The sequence below is a fragment of the Aphanomyces astaci genome (assembly GCF_000520075.1).
Source record: "Aphanomyces astaci strain APO3 unplaced genomic scaffold supercont1.2, whole genome shotgun sequence".
NCBI lineage: Eukaryota > Oomycota > Saprolegniomycetes > Saprolegniales > Verrucalvaceae > Aphanomyces > Aphanomyces astaci.
This window is the reverse complement of record NW_009798265.1, coordinates 1,830,859-1,851,497: the sequence shown is the minus strand read 5'-3', so window position 1 is coordinate 1,851,497 and position 20,639 is coordinate 1,830,859. Positions and strand designations below refer to the sequence as shown.

Genomic DNA, 20,639 nt, shown 5'->3' with positions numbered 1-20,639 from the left:
GTTCGATGGTTTTGAATCAACATTGCGGTTTGAACCGATCTCTGAACCGGTTCAGACTGTGATTTTTGAATTGAGATCCCAGCATTGACGAACAACAGCGGCGGCGATGGACTCTGAGCGCGGCTTGGAAGCGTCCGGATCGATGTGCTTCCATGGAGTGGAGTACTACGTACATGTGTGGGTCGAATCTGATGAGCTCCATGTGCAAGTGGAGGAACAGAGTGTCAAAGGCGGTGCCGATAGCGATCGATGGGGAGCGCACTTCCCGTCCTTGTGTACACGTCGATTCACCGCCGATTACATGCTGACAATGGATGACATAGACATCGAAGAACTGACCAAGAAGACTGGAAACTTTAAGCGTTTTTACACGTTCGTGAACATGCTCATGTCGGCGTTGCAGCACAAGAGCGAATCTGTGTTCATCGACCTGCTCACGTATTCCGACCTGGTTGGCCTCGACTGCACCATTCACGATGCATCACCCTTATTACGTTGTAGGAACTGTATCGAAAGCGTAAGCTGGGCAAGTCTGCCCCTTCGACCAAACTTCCCGATCCCGTCGCAGCACTCAACAACAAGCGGTACTTGATCTTGACCTATGCCGTCGAGTTCGACCGCGTCCACTACCCGCTCCCGTTAAACTTTGTGGAAACTCCGTCCCCTGCCATGCTTCAACGAACCATTCGCCGTCTCAAACAGGTTGATATGACCACGATATCACTATCTCATGGACATCGTGCAAGTAACAGACGCTGCTCGAGACCCGCACGTCGTCCATCGACGATCCAGCCAACAAGACGCTGGCGAGCATGCAGGCCGAGAATGCTTCGTTGCGACTCCGCATCCAGCAACTTCAAGACACCCGCGAAGACAACCAAGACGACTTGTCTTCATCCGTGGTGCATCTCAAGCGCCAACTGCAGGTGCATCCAAGGGCCCCCTCTATCGAAACCCACAAAGTGTCACCAGGCGGCCACGACGGAACACAAGGAGCTGTCCACGCTGTACCAGCAATTGCGAAAAGAATCCGCCAAGGAAATCCAAGCTTTGCGCGACCAACTGGAGGACCACACCCGACGGTATGACGTTGTAACGACAGTCGAGTAGCTGACTCTGCTTAGGTCGCAAGACGCCCCAGACGACTCCCAGTACATTCAGCGGATTCGACAGCTTGAACGGGACCTCGACCGCGCCGCCGACGAACAAGCCCGTCTGACGGTAATGCTATGGTTATATTTGGATTTGGTGACTAGAGTTGGGACGTCTAGAGCGACTTGAAGCAGCAAGTGACCGACGCGACCCGCGAATTGAACGCGACCTCGACGACTGTGCAGGAATTGCAGCTGAAAAATCGCGAACTGCTTCGTCAGCTGGCCATCCAAAGGACCAAATCGAATCCTCAACCCAAGTCAAAAGTACCCATAGATCGGCCGAAGGACGTGGCTAGTCCCTCGTCAAAGTACACAAAGGTAGGACAACCCGACCAACTAGCTCAGCAACGAACGTATATGAAGTAATGTGATCCATAGAAACCCCGCCGACCTGGCTCGGCTGCATCCAGCGACAGCGAAGGCAACTTTGACAAAAAGCCATCTTCGACATTGAATTTCAAGCGATTTGATCCCACGGCGTACCATGTACCCGCATATAATTACCATCATATCTATACTTCTTTCTGTCCATATACTCAACACGACTACACAGCACGAACGGCAGCAGAAACTCCGAGCGCGGTCGCAGTCCCCCAAACCACCCACGTAAGCCACGTCCAAATTGAGTCCCATGTTGACGGAAGGGCCGTGTTAGACCGACGAGGAAACCGCCGCCGCGATCCAGCGGCGGGTACTCGTCCGACTCGTCCGCCGGGTACCACTCGGGGGCGTCGACTTCAACTACCCGGAGGTCGAGGCCCCCCCGCACATTTTCAAGTCAACGGGAAACGGTCCTAGTCCACCTTGTACCATATTCATGTCCTCACGGCTAACCTGTGAGTAGGATGCCCGGTTGAGTTCCCCTCGGCAGTCCACCTCGGTGTCAAAACAAAGGGATCGCCCCCCCGCGGTAACGTGTCGAATATGGGGTTGTTAGTATCCCCTTGACTTTCTTGTGGCTTTTCATGCTAGGTAGTAGCAGCCACCCGATCCCCGCGCCGAGCCACCACCACCAAGACAACTGCGGCGGTAGGTATTATTATTACCCAAACCCCAGCATACTGTAGTAGCGACTGACGATGATTATAACATGTGTGACTAGGACACAAGGCGCACGTCGTCGCCCCGACAAGGCCGACCAAAGATGTCGTCCAAGGTCGCGGTGCCGAATCTGGACGACAGCGACGACGACAGCGACCGTCGCCGGATGATGCCGTCGTTTGTCGACATTGACAACCGCCTGAATGCATTGCAGCAGTTTTTAAAAGACGCCAAGCAGTCGACACCACACAAATCAATAAAATAACAAACTTACAATATCACAATCGGTGAATCCGTCCCGACGACCCGGCCTCGTCGCTCGCATAGCTCCATCGATCTCCGTCCTCTGGAACGGTCATCCGCGCCATCGTGGAGCTGAGGTACCCGCGGCGCGTCGTCGGGACATGCATGTGCTTGTCGAGTCCCTGGAGCAAATGCATCATGGACGATGCAAACCCGACGTTCTGGGCAAAGTGAAACACGTCGATGCGGGACAGAGTGTACTGCAGCCCCAACCCCAAGTACTCGCGGGGGTTGGACAGCAGCAGCGGCAAGATGGGTTTGCCCTTGTCCTCTGCGAACGCGATTTGGTCCAGCAGCAGTTCGTTCTGGTTCTTGTCAGACAGCACGACCACAAATACGGCGCAGTGGATGATCGCTTCCTTGGCCGCTGAGATGCGGCTCTGCGTGTCGGCTCCGTGCGGATGGTCGAGGTACACCCGACAGGACGCCGCCGACAGTTCCTGGTGCACCTGTCGCACAAACCCTTGGTGGCAGTCGCCGGACGCGAGCACCACGAACGGCTGCTTCCAGTACTCGTCGTTGTGGTCGGGGGGGTAGTTGTGCTGCAGCAGCGTCGGACCCCACGTCGCCATCGCTGTCGTCGGCATGTCGAGGGTAGGTCTGGCCACGCACCGCTTCTTTTCAATCTCGTCGCGCACGCCGTCCAGCAGTGACCGAAACTGCGTCAGGTACTGGTCTTGGTTGTACTCGTACGTGATGTTCCGTGGGTTGGCCGCGTCGACAGCGGAGATCGCTGACTCAAACGGTACAATCTGACGAGTGTACAAGTACACTTGGAGCTCCTCTGTGATAGTCACGTGCTCGGTGGAGATGGCGAGCACGGGCGTGCCCACCTGCTTGGCGTACGCTAGCTCCTTGAGGCACCACTCAGACCGAGGGTAGTCTTCGGTGAGAACGCACACGACACAGCTAGCATTGAGAATCCCGCGGGCAATCTCTTCGCGCCACACAGCCCCGCCGCCAATGCCGCTCGGATCCACTACAAAACCATACGTTTAAACGGGGAAAAATGGTCTTGACGGTACTCAGATCGAGCCATGTGGTGATGTGCTGCTGCTCTAGACTCGCGCGCAACTTTTTCGCGAACTCCGAGTGCGAGTGCGTGTAGCTGATCATGACGTCGCGGCTTCCGGCGGCGCGCTTGACGGCAAACTGGAGCTCCGTGGACGTGGTGCAGTCGATCGCGCGGCTGCCGTCGCCGTTGACCGCGTTGATGTCGGCGCCGACGCCGAGAAGCGCCAGCGCGGCGGCTCGGTTCCCCTGCTTCATGGCCACGTGCAGCGCCGTGTCGCCCGTCGCCACCGTCGCGTTGATGTTGGCGCCGTGGAGGACCAGCGCCTGCAGCAGTTCCGGACGCAGGTCCGGCGCCAACGCCGCGCACAACACTGGCGTCATCCCGTCCACATCTCGGGCGTGGACGTTGGCCCGGTGCTCGAGCAGGATGGTCACGCACTCGACGCGGTTGGCTCGAGCCGCCCAGTGCAGCGGCGTGCGGCCACCCGCGTCCTGCGCGTGGGGGTCCGCGCCCTTGTTGAGCAGCGGCGCCAGCACGTCGACACTGCCGGCGATGGCGGCCCAGTGCAGCGGCGTGCGCCGGTTGAAGCCAGCGTACCCGTATTCCCCCAAGCAGTTGGGGTCGCAGTAGCTAAGCATTTTATGCACCTATATACAACGTACACAGTGAAAACCCCCAACCAACCAATCAAGATGATGGGCGACACCTTGACCACGTCGTTCGAGGCAGCAGCCAAGTGCAGGGGCGTGAGCGCAACGTCGCCGCCCCAGTCTTCGAGCACCACGCCGACCGCATAATTGCCGCGGAGGTACGACAGTTCCAACACGGTTAGCGTATGCGAGCCCCTACTCCCCCCATAACATTCCCATCAACGGAATGCGACAGAGAAAGGATATATATATATATATACCCGGCATTGGGCACACACAAGTGATCTGCGTTGGCCGCGAGAAGCATCTCCATGATGGATGGGTGTTCGCAGAGGAAGATGGGTGGCAGACGTTCTTCCCTGTTGGACGACCGCGCCGTCTGGTTGACCAGCGCGCCATGGTCCAGCAGCCACCGGACCGCTTCGACGCGGGACGCCGCCACCGCGCAGTGCAGCGGGGACACGAGCGTGGTCTTAAAGAGGTGCTTGGCGGACTCGTCCGCCGACACGACCGCGCGGCGCACGAGCATCTGGCTCAAGTACCAGAAGAGGTCGCCGGTGCTGACTCGGACGCGGTTGATCTTGTCCAGCGAGTTCATCGAGAACCCCGCGTCCAAGAGCAGCTGCAGCATGGTGAGGTTGCCGTGGGCCGCGGCGGCGTGCACGGGATTCTTCTTGGAAAAGTTCAGCACCCAGCCAAGCGAGGCCGACCCATACAGTTCCTTGGCAAACTCCTTGCCCAAGTACGTTCGTGCGAGCCCAAGCGCGTGCCGGAGGCCGTCGACGTCGCTCAACTCGGCGGCGGTGAATATGCGCTTTTGGATGTCAACCTTGGAGGGCGTCCCGACGACCGGCGGCTTTCGACCGCCGCCCGTGAGCTCGCCTTCCTTGAACGCCCCCAGCTGCATCTTCAAGTGGTCGCGAAGCCGCGCAAAGTACGTGAACTGGAACCCGATGCCCACCCAGGACAAGATGGACACGAACGAGTTGATGAAAGGCACGCGTTCGTGGCACAGTTGCAGCGTAAAGTTGGACTGGACGAACGTGATCAAGACAAACGCGAACGCGCCCACGTAGAACAGGATGAGACACACGCACACTATTTCGCACACTTGCAAGTACCACGTGCGCTGGACTTTGGTCGTGATGCGCTGCTGCTGGTGTGCCAGGGTGCCTCGGGTCGGCGGCATGCCGTCGTCGTCGTCGTCGTCGTTGTTGTTGCTGGGGCCGGTCGAGCGCTTGAACAGATCGAAGACGCGGCAGCCGCTCGCGGCTAGACCCAGGAAAATCACCATTGGAAATGAAAAGTACATGGTTCGAGAAAACCACGTCCACTTCAAGCAGGTTGGGTCGTGCTTCTCCATCTCGTCCACGTTCATGGCTCGAAACATCGCGGACCGCTTGTCGACGACGAATTGCATGTACATCATGTAGGTAATACCGCATCCATCAATGATACCCAAGACGACTGTCGTGTACAATAACCGCTTGATGAAGAACGAGTTCCGCAGGAAGCCGTGTGTTGCGTTGCGGTACGTTGGTGGTAACGTTTGACCGATCGAGTAACCAAACGGCTTGGGTTGGAGTGCAAACGGTGCTTTGGGGGTGCGCATAGCTCCATGACCGACGGGAATGGTGTGCTGGCGATCGCAACTGCTAGCATCCTCACGACCCATCATCGTGTTGGCAGGCGGTTGTGCTGTGGCCTGATTAGAATTTGGTGGCTTGATCGCACCAACTGGGAACTTGTTCACTCTCACCACGCTCTCACAATTCTTATTTTGATGATTCAAACTCACTCTTACTCTCATTTATCATATATTTCAAGATACTACTCTGTCCTTTAATATACATGTACATTTGTCTCAGATTGGCAGTGTTTTACAGTTAATACTCGAGTATAATTAATGTACATTTGGTTTGACCAATGAGAGTCACGAAACTAATATATTTAGCCAATCAAAGCCAAACCAGGTGTTTCGTCGAAATGCATCGATATAATTGGTGGATATCTACTAATTAAAAGCTGTACACGACACACTGCATCCATTTAATTGGCGGAAAAAATCTGCTGATCAGATCAAGGTGGGTGTGACTATTTCTATTTTAGTGGACGTAGTATGATCGAATCGCTTTATTAAAATAACAGGAGGAGCCAAATTTCCTCAAATGTACGAAGTACACGTACTAGTAGTCACTACTACATATAATACTCTGGAGTAAAGCACAGAGTAGTATCGAATACTACTAGTACGAAGGTACACTCTTCGCCAATCATATCCTCGTTTTGATCTTTGGAAATGCGCTACTGTGGGCATAGTACAGTACCTGTACATAACGTTAATTGCACCTCGTACTGTATTGCGTTGTATGACGATGGTGTTTCTTCAAGACTCTGACGACTGTGTTTCGTTATGCATGGTATTCCATGTGCTGGGAGCGAACATTATTGATTGGCTATAATCCCTTGCCCGTCTCTATATTTGTTGATATCAGCCAATCAAGTGTATTGTAGCTGGCTCTCGAGCGTGACAGATTACACTTGATTACAGTATGGATCGTGTTGGAAGTCACAATACTGGTCAGTGGGGCTTCGTGATTGGCTGGACAGCTGAGCCATGTGTCTGCAATCACCGCAATCGTAGTCGGCGCTCGCTGGGTGCCACTTCTGCCATCATCTTGGACTTGCGATGCGGGCAACGAGGTCAGCGAAGGAAGGCATCCGCATGGCGGAAGAAGGTCAATGGATCGAACTCGTCAAGCGTCTCCCCAAGTCTCCGGCCCTTGCAGAGCAACAGGACCCTTATGGCATGCTTCCACTTCACTGGGCGTGCACTGAACACGACATCTCGCTGGACGCGATCCGGGCCCTGCTTGGCGCGTTTCCCGAGGGTGGCATGACGCGCAACAATTCCCAACTCTTGCCTCTGCACGTTGCTATCCGCGCGAATGCCCGTGCGGACGTGCTGAGCATGTTGTGCTCCATGTGCCCAGACAGCATTTGGGTCAAGATGCCGGACGGCCTGCGCGCGTTGGCGATGGCGACCATGAGCGGACTTGACCATGATTCCATCCGCGTGCTTCAGAAAGCGGAGGAGAAGTACCGGTTCGCGCACCCCGATGCGGGGGACAAAGACGACGCCGATGCCCGGAACGACCCCGCGTACGAAGCCACGATGCGCGACTTGTATCGGCAGTCCCAGGTCATGCGCGAGAGTCTGCGCGACAGCATGCTCTTCTCGACGCGCTTCGAGCCGTCCTTTGGCGACGACACTCCCCTCGTCCCCGGCGGTGCCAACGAAGACGACCCGTCGACGATTATCCAAGAGTGTGACGACGACGACGACGACAGCGCGACGGCATCTTATCGCCACGCGTCCACGGGCGACTCCTGCGGGGTGTGCGAGAAGTCGTTCTCCATGTTCCGCAAACGCTACATGTGCGGCATGTGCCGCCTTCCTCTGTGCAAAGCGCACGTCGCCGGGCGCACGCTGACTCCCCACGGAGACCGCAAGCAACGCGTCTGTGCTGAGTGTCTGATCCATTCCCGTCTCGCGGCCAAGAGTTCGTCGCTTAAACAGGTGCCGCCGCCACCGCCGACAGCGCCAGCATCGCGGTCGGCCAAGCTGTCGCACGATATACACCCTAAATGCGCCGACAATCAGGACGAGCATGTGGTTTGCGGGTTTGCGTCGCAGGTGCCCCAGGCGCCAGGTCCGTCGAGCCCGCGGTCGTCTGGTGAACGGCCGACCATGTCGAGCTCGGACACGAGCATCTGCAGCGCCGACGTGGACGACCGGCACCTCTTGCAACTGGTCAAGGGGTTGGAGTCGCGGAATGGCGTGCTCGAATCTCGCGTGTTGGAGCAAGAACGACAGCACAACCAAGCCATGCTGCTGCTCACGCAGACGATGACGCGGCTGGCCGAGCTCGAGTTGCTGGTTCGTCACCGCGCGCTCGGTGACGAGTTTGGTGACGACGAAAAAGGTGACGACGATTCGGGGGCCGGTGACGAAAGCACAAGAGTGGACCGCCACAGCTTCGAGTCGACATGCAGCGTGGAGTTTGCGAATCCGTTCACGGAACGGTTCTCGTCCGATTCGGAGCGATGTTAATAACTTAAAAAGAGCGGCGTGTGACGTCGTTTGTGTGTGTGACGTCGTTTGTTAGGTATTAAAGAGTCTCGAGGTACGCGGCTACGTGCTCGACGTACGCGGGGCGGCAGGCGGCGGTCTCGCCAATGTCGTTGTGGCCTCTGTCGGGGACCCAGTACGGCACCGCTTGACACTCCACAGGCAGCGCCTGAAGCAGGCCGTGGCCGTGGGAGATGGGGATCTCCATATCCTCGACGCCGTGGATGATGAGAGTACGGCAACGCACGTGTTGAATGCGATCGACGTTCGGGTACACGTCCAGGCATGCCAAGCATCGGCTACAAACAAGGTGATTCTTGGAATCAGTAGAACGGGGAATACTTGGGAGTGAGCACGCGCATGCCACTGAGAAGCCCGCTATGCACAATCAACCCTCGAACGGGACGCTCTGCTGCCAAGTAGATGCTGGGGCCACTGCCAACTACAGAGTAGACATGTCGTAAGCCCCATGACGTTATTACGTGGTTCTGCCCTACCGCTTTGGCCGTACAATATGACTTGTTGAGGCGAAGGGCAGACGTGAGCCAAGACGTGGTCGTAGACGGCGATAATGTCGGCGTACGTGTTGGCTTCGGACGGGGTGCCAGTTGCGCCGCCATAGCCAGAGTAGTCGTAACCAACCACGTTCACCTTTAACTCCTTCGTGGTACGTCAATGTATGGATCATTCGCATGGACATTTGAATCGTGTGGTTACTCGAGAAAGCGAGATGTATCGTAGGTACATGGCCCCACAGTCTGTTGCGTTGCCATGGCTGTAGATGATCGTGAATTTGGCGTCGGGGTGTCGACAGACAAAGCCTGGATACACGAGAGGCTAAGCACAACGACAAGGAAGGAACGGAGAATGGGAACGTACAAGGAATGTCCTGGCCAAGCTTTGTTCGAACGACCGCCACGGTCATCGCGGATGCAAATGGAATATTTGCGTCAATGATATGAACGGCAGAGGTGGTTCCGTCGGCATTCTTCACGAGACTGTACGTCGGTGATGGTGGGAAGAAAGTCAGGGCTGATGCGACCGTAGCAGACGAGAAGCCACTGCGCACCCACAGCATGAACAAGGATCCTGCGACTCCACCCATCGTGACTTGCCTTGACAGTCGATGACGACTTGTAAAGTTGGATAAAAAAACAGTCGTATTTATAATAATTTATCGACAATACATACAGTAGTCCATTGGAGCTAAATTTTAACATTAATTTAATTCCAGCAGACGTAACGGTTTTGTAACTGTGTGTTGCGAGGTTGATATTTTTAGCAAGCAGACAAGAAACACCATGCTCAACCTGCTGCGAGGCAAGTCGTCGGCGACAGTAAGGCCAACCTCGATGTCACAATCGGAGAAGCGAACATGGACGCATGTGCTGTCGGGACCTCAAAGCATGATTTCCTCGCGAAGCTTCAAGGAAGACCCAGCGTTCCTCCTTCCCATGACAATCTACTTTGGATCTCAAACAGGTCGTACAGAAGCGCTTGCCAACAGACTTCAGCACGCCGCCATCCGTTGCGGCATGCGTTCCAAGGTCAAGGATCTGTACCACTTCGACCCTGACGAGTTGAACAACGAATCACTGGCAATTTTCATCGTGGCCACGTATTCTGGCGGTGGCGCCACCGACAACGCCGCCCATTTCTACTTTTGGCTCCAGAACCAAAAGGACACCCGGTCGTTCAAGAAGGGTCGACGGCTTCGGAGTCTTCGGTACGCGGTGTTTGCATCCGGCGACACGAAGTACGGCATCAACTTCAACGAATTTGGCACGTTTGTCGATTCGAAACTCGAAGAGTTTGGAGGCACGAGGCTCATGCCATGTTGCCTCGGCGACTGTCATGCCGGTCTAGAACAAGTCTTCACGTCTTGGGAAGCAGATATCTTCCAAGCCATCGGCCTCTCCGCCACCCACTCGGCTGCTTCGGCCAAGCACACCAACTCGGTGATCCTCCCGCCCAGCGTCCCCCATCGCTTCGTTATCATCGACGTGGTAGAACCCCGCGCCCCCGACCGGCGAAACCGGCACCTCGACACGTTTGTCCCCATGCCGGACGCGACCAAGTTCTTCATCCAGCCCAACTTGGTTCTGAACGACGTGGTCTATGTTGTGTCTGAACCCAAGCCCGCGATGCTCCACGTGGATCTAGCCATGTTCGTCCCCCCGTTCATCTACACCACGGGCGACCGCATTCGCATCTATCCATTGAACCCTGCTGTGTTGGTAACGGCCGTGGCCACACGCCTTGGGTTTTCGCTTGGACAGACGGAAGATCGCTGGATCCAGCCCATTCCTTTGACTCCTCCGTGCGAGTACTTCCAAGACCCGTTTCCCTCCCCCACGCGCCTTGTCACGGTCTTACGACAATACTACGAACTCATTTCCGTACAGTACAACATGATGATTATTTGACTGACGGGTGAATCACACTAGGTACCGCCAGCGTTTGTGAAAACGTTGGCCTGTTACGCCACCGATGCCAACGAAGCCGCCACACTCGAAAGCCTCGCCGCAGACCCCGCCGCCTTCCACGCGTCTCTCTCGGGGGTACGTTCGTCGTCACCTCCAGAGCTTCTCCTGACCTAGCCCTGTAGTTGACGTTGGCTGGCGTGTTGCGGCAGTTCCCATCGGTGCGAATGTCCTTGGATGCGTTTCTGCATACAGCTCCGCGCATGCAGCCGAGGGAGTTTACGATCGCGTCGTCCAACTTGGTCAACCCGACCAACATTCATATTTGTCTGGATGTACCCCCTGCGACCACGTCCTTCCAGAACCCCCAGCGGTCGGACGGCATGTTAGGCGCTTGCTTCATGGAACTGGACGTCATGCGCCGCAAGAAACCGTCGTCCGTGCTGGATCCGATCCACGTTCCAAGGGTGCGGAGTGAGCTCGTGCCGCCAGCCGACATCCCGTGGCGAACGCTAGGTCCCTCTCCCGTCACATTCATCGCCACGGGCGCCGGCTTCGCGCTGGTTCGAGCGCTCATGGAAGACCGATGTGCGACCCCCGTTGACACTAAAGTTCGGTCGAAGCATGTGCTGTTGTACGGATGCCTCACCAAGACGTGTGTGCCGTACCAGAACGAAGTCAAGTTTTGGCAGGCCTCGTTTGACCTGCGGGTTGTGCTGGCGTGTTCGTCGGACAAAGTCGTGCCAGACGCCGACGCCCCCCATCGCTACATACAGGATGCGGTGGAAGCCGAGGCCAGTGCCATATTGACCGACCTGGATGACCACCAAGGCTCTGTCTTTGTGTCTGGGTCCGTGTCCATGGTCGCAGACGTCAAGAAGATACTGGTTCACGCAAAAGCAAGCCAACTCAAGCTGTCTGGGGCTGACGACGCGGACGTTTCGAGCAGGTGTCAAGTGTGGTTGCTGGATCTCGTCATGACGGGGAGGTATGTGGAAAGGACGACGTTCGTATAAGAACAGGGCGCTTAAGTTATGAAGAGGACGACTAGTTTGATTCAAGTAGTATTGGGTTAAGCCGCTTTGTTATGCTCTTGTTGACGCAGCCGGTCTCGCTTGATATCTCGGATGACACCTGCTCGCATTTCCTAAGCCAAGCAGATCAGCATAACGGCATGAGGGGCGACGAATGCCTACCTTCTTCTCGCGCTTTTGCAAGTCATGGACATAATAGATCACGCCAGCAGCACCGACCACGATCGTTCCGAAGAAGGCCGCAGCGCCTGAAGGCCTTCGCATGATGTGAAATTGGAAATGATTGTGATTGGACAACCTCGGCCAATCAGATAGGATGGGTTCAAACACGAGCCACATCAGTGCGCAATCTTGCATTTTCCGGGTGGACCTCATGGAGAAAGTCCAAGCGCTCGATGTCACGCAGTACAAGACCACCTCCAAGTCCGCGGTGGAGGCCGCTTTAGACGTAGGCACTCAATAGCATGCTAGTCTTCCGCCATGTTTAGCATATTCTCTCTAGATATGCCAGGAATTGGCGTGGGATCCAACCGAAGTCGTTCAAGCGTCGCTTCTCGTAAGTGAAGTGCAATGAGAAATGAGTGTCCCTTCACACCATATGCGTAGGACCTCCTTGTCATGCGTCTGTCAAATCACCCATCGTACGGAACATCTATCATCTTTGTGCGCTGAACTACGACGACTTGGCTAGGACTGAGATTGAATCGCTACGCGAGGACAGCAAATCCCTGCATGTAGTCGAAACCCAGCATTACGTGCGAGGCTCTAGTGTCCAGGACATCGTCAAACATACTATTTCGTCGCTGGGTGATATCAACGCAGTGGATCTCATCTCCACGTCTAAACTCAAAGCGCGCTTGGAGTCGCTCCATGCCGCCTTCCCCGGCGCCCACTTCAACCACGCGATTGCGGTCAAGGCCAATCCCATCCGCAGCGTGCTGAGGTTTCCTCCTTCATCTCGTTGTAATTCTCATTCCTCCTTAGAATCGTGCAAGAGATGGGCTTTGGGGCCGAGTGCGCCTCGTTCGCCGAGGTTCACCACGCACTGAGCCTCAACTTTGCCCCTCGGTCGGTGGTCTATGACTCGCCCTGCAAAACGTACGACGAGCTCAAAACTGCACTGCAGCTGGGCTGCTACATCAACCTCGACAACGAGGACGAAATCGACAAAGTGGCGCGCGTTTTCATCGACTTGTACGGACCGTCGGGCGTTCCGGCCGACAGGCTCCTCCACGACCGCCAAATCGGCCTTCGCATCAACCCCGTCGTGGGCGGCGGTTCCATCGCGTCCACAAGCACGGCCACAAGCTCCAGCAAGTTTGGCCTGCCGTGGACCCCCGACACGCAAGCCACCCTCGTCGCCCTTTTCCACGTAACAAACACATCCTCCTCGTCCTTCTCGTCGTCACGAGTATGATGAGGAGTAGGCGCATCCGTGGCTCCAAGGCGTGCACGTCCACGTCGGGTCCCAAGGGTGTGCGTTGGACCTCCTCGTGGCCGGCGCCAAGCGGGCCGTGGAGTTTGCCGCGTTGGTCAATACCCATGTCGGCCGTGACCAGGTCCGCGTGGTGGACATCGGGGGCGGCCTGCCAACCGTGTACGACGGCGTGTCCGACCTAACGTACGAAGCATATGCCGTCCAACTGCGCGCCCACGTGCCCGCCGTGTTTTCGTCGGCGCTGTCCGTCGTGACCGAGTTTGGGCGGTCTGTGTTTGTCAAGGCAGGGATCACGCTCACCAAGGTCGAAAGCGTCAAGCGATGGGACGGCCAGAACATCGCCGTGGTGCATGTGGGCGCCAACCAGTTCCTGCGCACGGCCTACCTGCCGCACCAGTGGCCCCATGTGTTTTCCGTGTTTGACGCGACGGGGGCGTTGAAATCGGGGTACTTTAGAACGAGTGACTATATATAGCAGGATGATGATTGGGGGTGACAACACAACCATGTGATGTAGACCGCTCGTCCGCCAAGACATTGCGGGGCCGCTGTGCTTTTCAGGGGACTTCTTGGCCAAGCAAGTGCTCCTGCCTCAAATCCACGCCGGCGACTACATTGTCATCCACGACACGGGCGGGTACACAGTGTCCATGTACTCCAAGTACAACAGTCGCCCTTCCACGGCCATCTACGGCTACGACGACCAACTCGGCCTCACGCCATTCAAAGAACAAGAAACAGTCGACCAAGTCCTGGCATTCTGGGGGCCTTAACACACCCCTGTATTATGCATATCCTTGGCCGAGTCTAATGGAAGACGACTCGAGTTGATCTCATTCTCGTCGGCTTGTCCTCCGTCGTTCGGTGCTTCGGACGCAATCTCTTTCGCTTGTCGTTTCAGCACCCGACGGCTCACACTGGCTTGTTTTCGCTACAAACACATTTCCATCCGAGCCCCCCTTTGGTTGGATAGTTTTTCAGTACCTTGGGCAGACACTCGGCGAGGGTCGTGGGCCAGTCGTTGCCAGCTTGAATCGACGCCAAAATCTACATATCATTTGAACCAAGGACGGCAATCTGGTTGTTGTGGTTCTCAATCGTACTTCCACGACGGTGTTGACGTTCAAAATGTGATCTGTGTGGCGATCGGGGACGAATTCCTGGATCGGAAGGCGCGCCGTTTCGACGCCTAGCGCCGTGGCGGCTTGTAGGGAGCGCCCCTACATATCCCCATATTGGTTGGCACACGACGCAAGTGCATGGTTCAGCTTACTTTGACGCGACTTCTATCGACAATGCCACCTAACGTAATGGAACATCACACATAGACAACACTGGTGGGATGGCGCTGCTACCAATCACATAGACTTTGGACCGATCTAGCGTGGACAAGAGATTCGGCGAGTCTGGCGTGAGGAACACCAGATCCTACAGGAAACAAAGGTCAGCATGGACGTTCTATTCGTGTGGAGGTCGGCCATACGGTCGCAGGAAATAGACTGGACACACTCGCAGGTTGCAACTGGATGCTCCACTTGTCGGCACTGAAGCGCTGCAACGCCGACGCAATGCGCGACCCGTCTGTGCAATCGGTCACGGTCAGGGCGAATGGATCGTCCATGCGCCGGATCGTGCCGTAGCAAAACTTGATCTGTTTGGACAAACTGCTCACTTCCTACAAAACTCGTCGGGTTGGATGGTGCCACAGATGTCGACGAACCTTGTCGCTCATGATGCCGTCGTATCCACAGTCGATCGCGACACGCTGGCCAGTTTCAGACGCCACGGCCAAACGTTGCGCACGCTCTTGCTCAGTCCGCGCCTCATTTTTCACGAAGGCCTTGCGCTCGTCTACATACATACGCACACAGGCGTTAACGTTGGTGAAATCTGGTGCCACGTCGACGATCGTGCTGTGTACCTGCCGTCATGGAGCCCAGTAGTTCCTTCCTTCGCATCTTTCGTCGTTCGCGTGCCAGAACGGTCTTCTTCACCATCTTTGCTTCGTACTCCGTTTCCTTGTCGTGGCCATCCATCTCGCTCGCGGCACTGGCGATGGCGCTCGCCATTCTTGCTTATTATCCGGATACTGCCCAAACTGCCCAACGAACGTATTATCCGGATATCCGGTGCCTGTCACATTCGGTAACTTTCGGGGTTTCCCCGAATCCCGAATACTACCGTAGTAAGTTACTTACTTCGAAGTACTATACAAGCATGCGGTCCGCCAAGGAAGGTGCACGAGTGTACTGTATCCTCGAGGCGTACAGTTACAGTAGCTCCCCTGACACCCCCTGGATATTCCACGTCCTCGGCCCGTTATCCCCTCGTAATGCAGCTTGGTGAACACAGATGAGCGTGTGTGCATTCGACGGAAGGGTTTTCGTTGTGAGCATGACGTGTGGTAGTACGCTGTTGTTAACTTAGAGAACTTCAAAAAGGCGCTTTCGTGGTAATGATCACGTCCACGGCAACTTTGCATCTGGCCTAGACCGGTGCACGAGAAGGTGATCACAAAAACGAGCTCTGTTTGAGCCTCAATGCATCGGAATGCATTGAGCTGCCCAGCGGCACAAAATGTCCTCCAACCCCCCCCAAAGCCCCTCGCAGCAACGTGTGATCCTCTAACTTCCCCTCAGCTACAATCGAATCGCTTCAATGTGGAATGTGCCGCCATGTAAGTTTAGTATGGCCATAGTCACCAAGGTTTGCGGTCAGGAATCCGTGGCTAGCTTGACGTCCTCCATTCACCATCCATCCCTTGGGCGGGACTTACTCTAGCATGATGCCATGGGAAAGTGATTTTCAACCAAGGACGTGACCGGTACGGCCACTATTTTAACACTTCCGTGGTGTCCGGGACGCCAAGCTGTATCATCGCGCGAGTGGTGATGGGAGGGCTGTGCATGAACGACTTCCGCTACCATGTACCTAGGGTCGTTCCCGTGCACCCCAACAAATTCTACGGGTCCATGCTTCTACCATGCTTGTTGCGCTGTACATGGCGCTGTTCGTCGAAGCCTGGACGTTCCAGACTAACTTGTGTTCGTACTTGGACAACCTCCTGTCGCAGCTCTCCAAGCGCCGCGTCTGTGCGCATTCAAGTTTCTGCACATGAAGTTCACGCTTCGCTCAATTGGTCGTGTGTACGAAACGTGCAAGTGCCTCGGCATTCGCGGTACCAGTCCTCATCCATCCTCATGAGCATCATGTTCATGAAAGAGACGCCAGTAAGCCCATGTCAATGTGGTCACACAGAACTGGGTATCCGTCAAATTTCAACGTCCAAGTGCTTGGTCCTCGCAGAAAAGTCGTTATGTACTAGTACACTAGTTGTTTTTACTCGATTGTGAACCCCGTGACTTCCATTTTGATGACCATCGTGAGCGCCGTTTCCAGGTCCTTTTTCGACGAGTACATGGGCAGGTCGAGGCGGTTAAAGCACGTGTGGGCCCGCGGGTACAAGCACTCTTCCTTGCGGATGCCCTGGATCGCAAAGAGGCAGATGCGGCCGTCGTTCATGGTGAGCGTCTTGAAGCCCTGCACCGGCACTCGGGCCGACCCGGTCGTGAACTGCAGCAGCCGCGCGCGCTGCTCGGTGGTAAAGTCTGTGACAACGTCCCAGAACCACTCGATCACTTGGGGGTCGCAGTCGTTGCCAATGTACGTCGTGTGCGCCTTCCAGTCGTCCACGTTCACGTCAGGGATGCCGCACATGAGCAGCTCCAGCTCTTGGTGGTCAAACACAGACAGCATCTCGAGGGGAATGACGCTGTAGATGCCCTTGATCAGCGACGCCAGTTGCGGCGAGATGCTCGTGAGCATGATCCACTTGAAGCGCAGGTACACGTACTCGTCCTTGTTGTCGTCCGTGACGGCAATGTGTCGGCCGTTCGGGCACAGGTCGATCGTGAGCGGCTCCTTGTCCACCTGCGCCACGTTCACACTAGACCCCAATGACATCGTCAAAGCAATCCCATCTATCAGTGTATAGATTCGAACCTAAAGTCCAGGCAGAGTGACTCGACGCCCTTGTTTTGCTTGAGCCACCGCAGGTTGTTGTACAGCTCCACGTCGACAAACTCCAAGTCGGAGAACGTGATGGGCGTCCCCAAGATGTGCTTGTACAGAGGCAGCGCCAGGTGCGCGTCCAGCAGCATCCCTTCAAACAGCCCCCGGCCCACAAACCGCCCGATCGCTTGAAAGTACTGCCAAGTTGTTTCCGATTACTTTATATCATACATACATGGAGCATACCATGAGGTGGTCCTCCGACGCGTCGCTGGACGTGGGGCGAATCATATACGCGTTGTCCATGCCCGCGTGGAAGAGCCCCGTGCGCTCGTCAAAGATCTCCTCCGTCATGAGCGTGAACCATTCGCGCTCGAGCCCGCCGGCGTCGACGCCTGGCTCGTTGAGAAACTTGATGCGCAAAGACTGGTGCAGCTGGTCGTGCGACGCCCACAGCAGCTGCTCGCACGAGTTGTGCAGCAAGTTGCTGCGGTCGATCTCGAGCAGCATGTGGCCGTACTCCCACGGCACCTCCATCGTCGACGTGTACTGGACGAACCACGCGTGCTTTTGCTGGAACGTGAGCTGGGACACGTCCTTGAGGTCCGCCGACGAAAACACCGTCGGGTTCACCGTCTGGAACGCCGTCTGCCCCTCCGCCGTCTCGAACGACATGCGCCCTTCGGGGTGCTTGGGGGTCAGCACCAACTTGCTCACGTACCCCACACTCGCGACGCTGCCCGCGGAACTCACGCTCGACACCGAGTCCCGCAGCATGGGCAGGTCAAAGTCCCCGTCGTCGTTCGGAAGATGGGGATGCCCTCGCGTGTCCTTGGCCACGATGCGCTTCAGAACCTTGTGGTCCAACACGTCGCGGTTCCGACCCCACACAATGTCCCCGCTCGCCTCGTCCACGTTGCGTACCCAGTCGTGGCGCCGCCGCGCGCCTTTCTGTCGAATGTTCAAGTTGTTCAGACGGAGTTTTGCAAAGTTGCGATTCTTCTTGATCGTGCGGGGCGTCGAGTCGTTCATGAGCACAAAGTTGGTCGGGGACAGCGACGGCGGCATAACCGTCTTGGCGCCGTCGTCGTTCCCAGAACTTCGTTTGGACGACGCCTTCCCGTACAACGTGAAGTCGCGCTCCGTACCGCAGAGGATACACGTCTTGTGTCCGTCGTAGTTCTTAAAGTCGCACACGTCGCACGCCCAGAGATTCTCCATGCCTTGGTCGCTTGCAATCACGTCCTGTCGGTACACCTGTTCCAGACCTGCTTGCTGTTGCGCGAGCAATTGGGCCTGCATCCTCCGCTTGAAGCAGAAGTTGTACAGTCCGCATGACACGAACATGATCGTGATGGACACATAGAAGAAGGTCGTATTGGTGTCTGCATCGAGGCGGCGGATGCGCAGCGATGCCATGTTGGACAGATGAAGGAAGGAGATTAATTGTGTTATGCCCATCTGGTCTCCACTTTTAGCCAATCATATTGCAGGATGGTAATGTTTTATCAAAGGAGCGTCGGAGGAAACTCAGTGCGATGAGATCAGCTGTCCTGGCATGCACTACTTACTACATACATGACGGGTGCATGAATCCATTCGGCATGCAGACGTGACCTGACGCAGTTGTAGTGTTGGTTCAGGTAGCAACCCACAACGATCGGAAGAAGGAGCGAGAATGTCCCAGGCAAGATGATTTCGTCATTTAAAGTGAACTATTAACAGTATTGCCGATTTTCTTCAAATTTCCCAATTTTGCATTGTTCGTGCAATCGAGCACAAATAGAGCCGAGATATCTGATTGGCCATTATCCACTTCGCCCTTTCCAGTAGAAACTCGAAAATGGATTGTAGCCAATCAGCGACAAGTAATTTCAGATTGACCAATGGGAGAGATTGGTGCTCGTAAGCGTTTTCGTGAAACCTACGTGGAAATCAAAACCAATTATTGGGATGAATTTGAGACCCCTTTCACATATCGACGCCAAACTGGACCCAACCATCGCTCCCATTGGTCAATCCGAAATTATTACTTGTCGCTGATTGGCTACAGTATTGTCCTTTTGCCCAAAAACTGGACTTTTGTGCTAAATCAATCAATTGATTCTTTGTATTGTAAGTTCGGTTCGTTGAATCGATCTGGACAAACCGCGCCGCATATCGATCTTCCTGCAAAGCCCAATATTTATTCACTGTCAGAGTCTGGTTGGAAATCACGCGACAAATCACCTCACAAACAACTTAAGAGTATCTCCACCGCACCTCTAAATTTGGTCCCTTTACACAATGAACGATGTGTGTTTTGCGTGTGATTTGTAGGTATAACCCACTTGTACAATATACAGGTTTCGCAAACGCCAGTTCTATTCTATCCGCAACCTAAAATTTAGAACCCAGATAGGTTGCAACCTTGTGCAGTGCGAATTTCGCAAATCGTCCGCTTCAAATTGGTTTTATCCAGAAAACGTTACCCAATCAAACGTGGTTATTATTCTTCGCCATCATCACCCAATAATGATGCTGGCTGGAGTCCCTCGGTAAATGACACTTCCAGGTTATACAAAGGCGAGAATTGTACGCCTACAGTCCGATTGGAGTTACTAACGTTAGTTGGATTCTCGCCCAGCACCAATGAAGCGTTACCATCCTACCCACTTGCAGCATCATTGTACATATAATCTGGTTTCGGGGTTTCGCCCGCGAGGTCGACGAAAGACTTCACGTCATTCTCGTGCCGGGACAAAGTAGTGAGGTCCTTCGAGAGTATGTGAGGACATCGTGTTCAGAGCGACGTCCTTCTACCACAAATGACATACTCATGAGACTCTAATGCGATTCACCTCGCCACCCCTAGCGCCATGGTAACTTATGTTCGCCCCCCTAGGGCCATGGTAACTTATGATCAAACAAAACACAAGCGCATCCGGTTACACTAGAAAAACCCACCATTTATGCGGTTACAGCAAATGGGGAATCTATGGGACATGTGCAAGTATTTACCTTGTTTCGTCCACGCTATCCTGTAATATAGAATCCGCTGCAAAAATTGGCAAATTTTACAGCGGCTTAAATGATTTATAACAGGTTCAGTTCTATCGAATTTGAGAGGATAGGTTGCGGATTAAAAGTCCCTGAGGGCATCGATGGAACTTCTACTCGTATCTTGCGATTGGCTGGGTCAATTTCCTCGATTTTTGAAGTCTCCGATGAGTCTTAGCTTGCATTTTAACAGACAGCGACGTTTACACTCCGGAACGACATATCCCTCACAATACGATGTAATTCGAGTTGAAATTACCTCAAAAATCGTCATTGAAATATACTACCTCTGTTATGTAACTATTGCAAGCGGGGTCAGATGGTAAACTTCTAGGCCTCTGATTGGCAAACAAATTAGTGGACTGTGACCGCTGGGTTCTGTTCTTTACGCTCGTATTT

The 20,639-nt window shown here is 54.9% G+C and overlaps 9 protein-coding genes across 17 annotated transcripts; 3 read left to right on the top strand and 6 right to left on the bottom strand.

Annotated features, from left to right (window-relative positions):
* Window positions 1-70: 70 nt before the first annotated feature.
* H257_01547 (hypothetical protein) lies at window positions 71-4,185 on the top strand. 9 transcript variants are annotated; one of them, XM_009824808.1, is made up of 13 exons: window positions 71-275; window positions 324-451; window positions 502-702; window positions 753-926; window positions 973-1,082; window positions 1,125-1,221; window positions 1,272-1,472; window positions 1,533-1,640; window positions 1,708-1,760; window positions 1,810-1,945; window positions 1,999-2,064; window positions 2,127-2,183; window positions 2,257-4,185. In XM_009824808.1, exons 1-13 carry the CDS (start codon window positions 107-109, stop codon window positions 2,458-2,460), a joined length of 1,704 nt encoding a protein of 567 aa, XP_009823110.1. In that variant the 5' UTR covers window positions 71-106; the 3' UTR covers window positions 2,461-4,185. The 9 variants fall into 9 exon arrangements, with proteins under 9 accessions (XP_009823110.1, XP_009823108.1, XP_009823113.1 ...); XM_009824806.1 differs by having other exon boundaries at window positions 2,127-4,185; XM_009824811.1 differs by having other exon boundaries at window positions 1,810-2,064.
* On the bottom strand, window positions 2,374-5,880 carry H257_01546 (hypothetical protein). Its single transcript, XM_009824802.1, has 4 exons — window positions 4,424-5,880; window positions 4,220-4,358; window positions 3,524-4,160; window positions 2,374-3,477 (listed from the first exon to the last, which is right to left on the bottom strand). Exons 1-4 carry the CDS (start codon window positions 5,839-5,841, stop codon window positions 2,474-2,476), a joined length of 3,198 nt encoding a protein of 1,065 aa, XP_009823104.1. The 5' UTR covers window positions 5,842-5,880; the 3' UTR covers window positions 2,374-2,473.
* Window positions 5,881-6,867: 987 nt separating this feature from the next.
* Window positions 6,868-7,836, bottom strand: H257_01545 (hypothetical protein; the record flags this gene model as incomplete). Its single annotated transcript, XM_009824801.1, has 1 exon — window positions 6,868-7,836. The coding sequence occupies one exon, from the start codon at window positions 7,834-7,836 to the stop codon at window positions 6,868-6,870; it is 969 nt and encodes a 322-aa protein (XP_009823103.1).
* A 499-nt stretch (window positions 7,837-8,335) lies between these two features.
* On the bottom strand, window positions 8,336-9,400 carry H257_01544 (hypothetical protein; the record flags this gene model as incomplete). Its single annotated transcript, XM_009824800.1, has 5 exons — window positions 8,336-8,594; window positions 8,638-8,737; window positions 8,793-8,955; window positions 9,013-9,116; window positions 9,175-9,400. The coding sequence occupies 5 exons, from the start codon at window positions 9,398-9,400 to the stop codon at window positions 8,336-8,338; spliced, it is 852 nt and encodes a 283-aa protein (XP_009823102.1).
* Window positions 9,401-9,588: 188 nt separating this feature from the next.
* On the top strand, window positions 9,589-12,014 carry H257_01543 (hypothetical protein). The gene is made up of 3 exons (XM_009824799.1): window positions 9,589-10,694; window positions 10,743-10,856; window positions 10,904-12,014. The coding sequence occupies exons 1-3, from the start codon at window positions 9,597-9,599 to the stop codon at window positions 11,732-11,734; spliced, it is 2,043 nt and encodes a 680-aa protein (XP_009823101.1). The 5' UTR covers window positions 9,589-9,596; the 3' UTR covers window positions 11,735-12,014.
* On the bottom strand, window positions 11,791-12,016 carry H257_01542 (hypothetical protein; the record flags this gene model as incomplete). The annotated part of the gene is made up of 2 exons (XM_009824798.1): window positions 11,791-11,865; window positions 11,915-12,016. 2 exons carry the CDS (start codon window positions 12,014-12,016, stop codon window positions 11,791-11,793), a joined length of 177 nt encoding a protein of 58 aa, XP_009823100.1.
* Window positions 12,017-12,125: 109 nt separating this feature from the next.
* Window positions 12,126-13,963, top strand: H257_01541 (hypothetical protein; the record flags this gene model as incomplete). Its single annotated transcript, XM_009824797.1, has 7 exons — window positions 12,126-12,200; window positions 12,255-12,308; window positions 12,359-12,393; window positions 12,444-12,695; window positions 12,737-13,124; window positions 13,180-13,637; window positions 13,708-13,963. The coding sequence occupies 7 exons, from the start codon at window positions 12,126-12,128 to the stop codon at window positions 13,961-13,963; spliced, it is 1,518 nt and encodes a 505-aa protein (XP_009823099.1).
* Window positions 13,964-13,997: 34 nt separating this feature from the next.
* H257_01540 (hypothetical protein) lies at window positions 13,998-15,259 on the bottom strand (the record flags this gene model as incomplete). The annotated part of the gene is made up of 9 exons (XM_009824796.1): window positions 13,998-14,022; window positions 14,066-14,121; window positions 14,175-14,237; window positions 14,294-14,410; window positions 14,464-14,492; window positions 14,546-14,618; window positions 14,674-14,865; window positions 14,911-15,041; window positions 15,112-15,259. The coding sequence occupies 9 exons, from the start codon at window positions 15,257-15,259 to the stop codon at window positions 13,998-14,000; spliced, it is 834 nt and encodes a 277-aa protein (XP_009823098.1).
* Window positions 15,260-16,518: 1,259 nt separating this feature from the next.
* H257_01539 (hypothetical protein) lies at window positions 16,519-18,642 on the bottom strand. The gene is made up of 3 exons (XM_009824795.1): window positions 17,448-18,642; window positions 17,193-17,398; window positions 16,519-17,136 (listed from the first exon to the last, which is right to left on the bottom strand). The coding sequence occupies exons 1-3, from the start codon at window positions 18,618-18,620 to the stop codon at window positions 16,530-16,532; spliced, it is 1,986 nt and encodes a 661-aa protein (XP_009823097.1). The 5' UTR covers window positions 18,621-18,642; the 3' UTR covers window positions 16,519-16,529.
* Window positions 18,643-20,639: the final 1,997 nt, after the last annotated feature.

Excerpts from the sequence above, each read along its gene's own strand:
- H257_01547 (XM_009824803.1), top strand. The coding sequence starts at position 107 with ATGGACTCTGAGCGCGGCTTGGAAGCGTCCGGATCGATGTGCTTCCAT. Across the intron at positions 452-501 it reads TGCTCACGTATTCCGACCTG|GAACTGTATCGAAAGCGTAA; the intron begins GTTGGCCTCGAC and ends ATTACGTTGTAG. Across the intron at positions 1,222-1,271 it reads ACGAACAAGCCCGTCTGACG|AGCGACTTGAAGCAGCAAGT; the intron begins GTAATGCTATGG and ends TGGGACGTCTAG.
- H257_01546 (XM_009824802.1), bottom strand. The coding sequence starts at position 5,841 with ATGATGGGTCGTGAGGATGCTAGCAGTTGCGATCGCCAGCACACCATT. Across the intron at positions 4,161-4,219 it reads CCTCGAACGACGTGGTCAAG|GTGCATAAAATGCTTAGCTA; the intron begins GTGTCGCCCATC and ends CGTTGTATATAG. Across the intron at positions 3,478-3,523 it reads CACCACATGGCTCGATCTGA|TGGATCCGAGCGGCATTGGC; the intron begins GTACCGTCAAGA and ends ATGGTTTTGTAG.
- H257_01543 (XM_009824799.1), top strand. The coding sequence starts at position 9,597 with ATGCTCAACCTGCTGCGAGGCAAGTCGTCGGCGACAGTAAGGCCAACC. Across the intron at positions 10,695-10,742 it reads AATACTACGAACTCATTTCC|GTACCGCCAGCGTTTGTGAA; the intron begins GTACAGTACAAC and ends GAATCACACTAG. Across the intron at positions 10,857-10,903 it reads TCCACGCGTCTCTCTCGGGG|TTGACGTTGGCTGGCGTGTT; the intron begins GTACGTTCGTCG and ends CTAGCCCTGTAG.
- H257_01539 (XM_009824795.1), bottom strand. The coding sequence starts at position 18,620 with ATGGCATCGCTGCGCATCCGCCGCCTCGATGCAGACACCAATACGACC. Across the intron at positions 17,399-17,447 it reads CGTCGGAGGACCACCTCATG|TACTTTCAAGCGATCGGGCG; the intron begins GTATGCTCCATG and ends ACAACTTGGCAG. Across the intron at positions 17,137-17,192 it reads TCACTCTGCCTGGACTTTAG|TGTGAACGTGGCGCAGGTGG; the intron begins GTTCGAATCTAT and ends ATTGGGGTCTAG.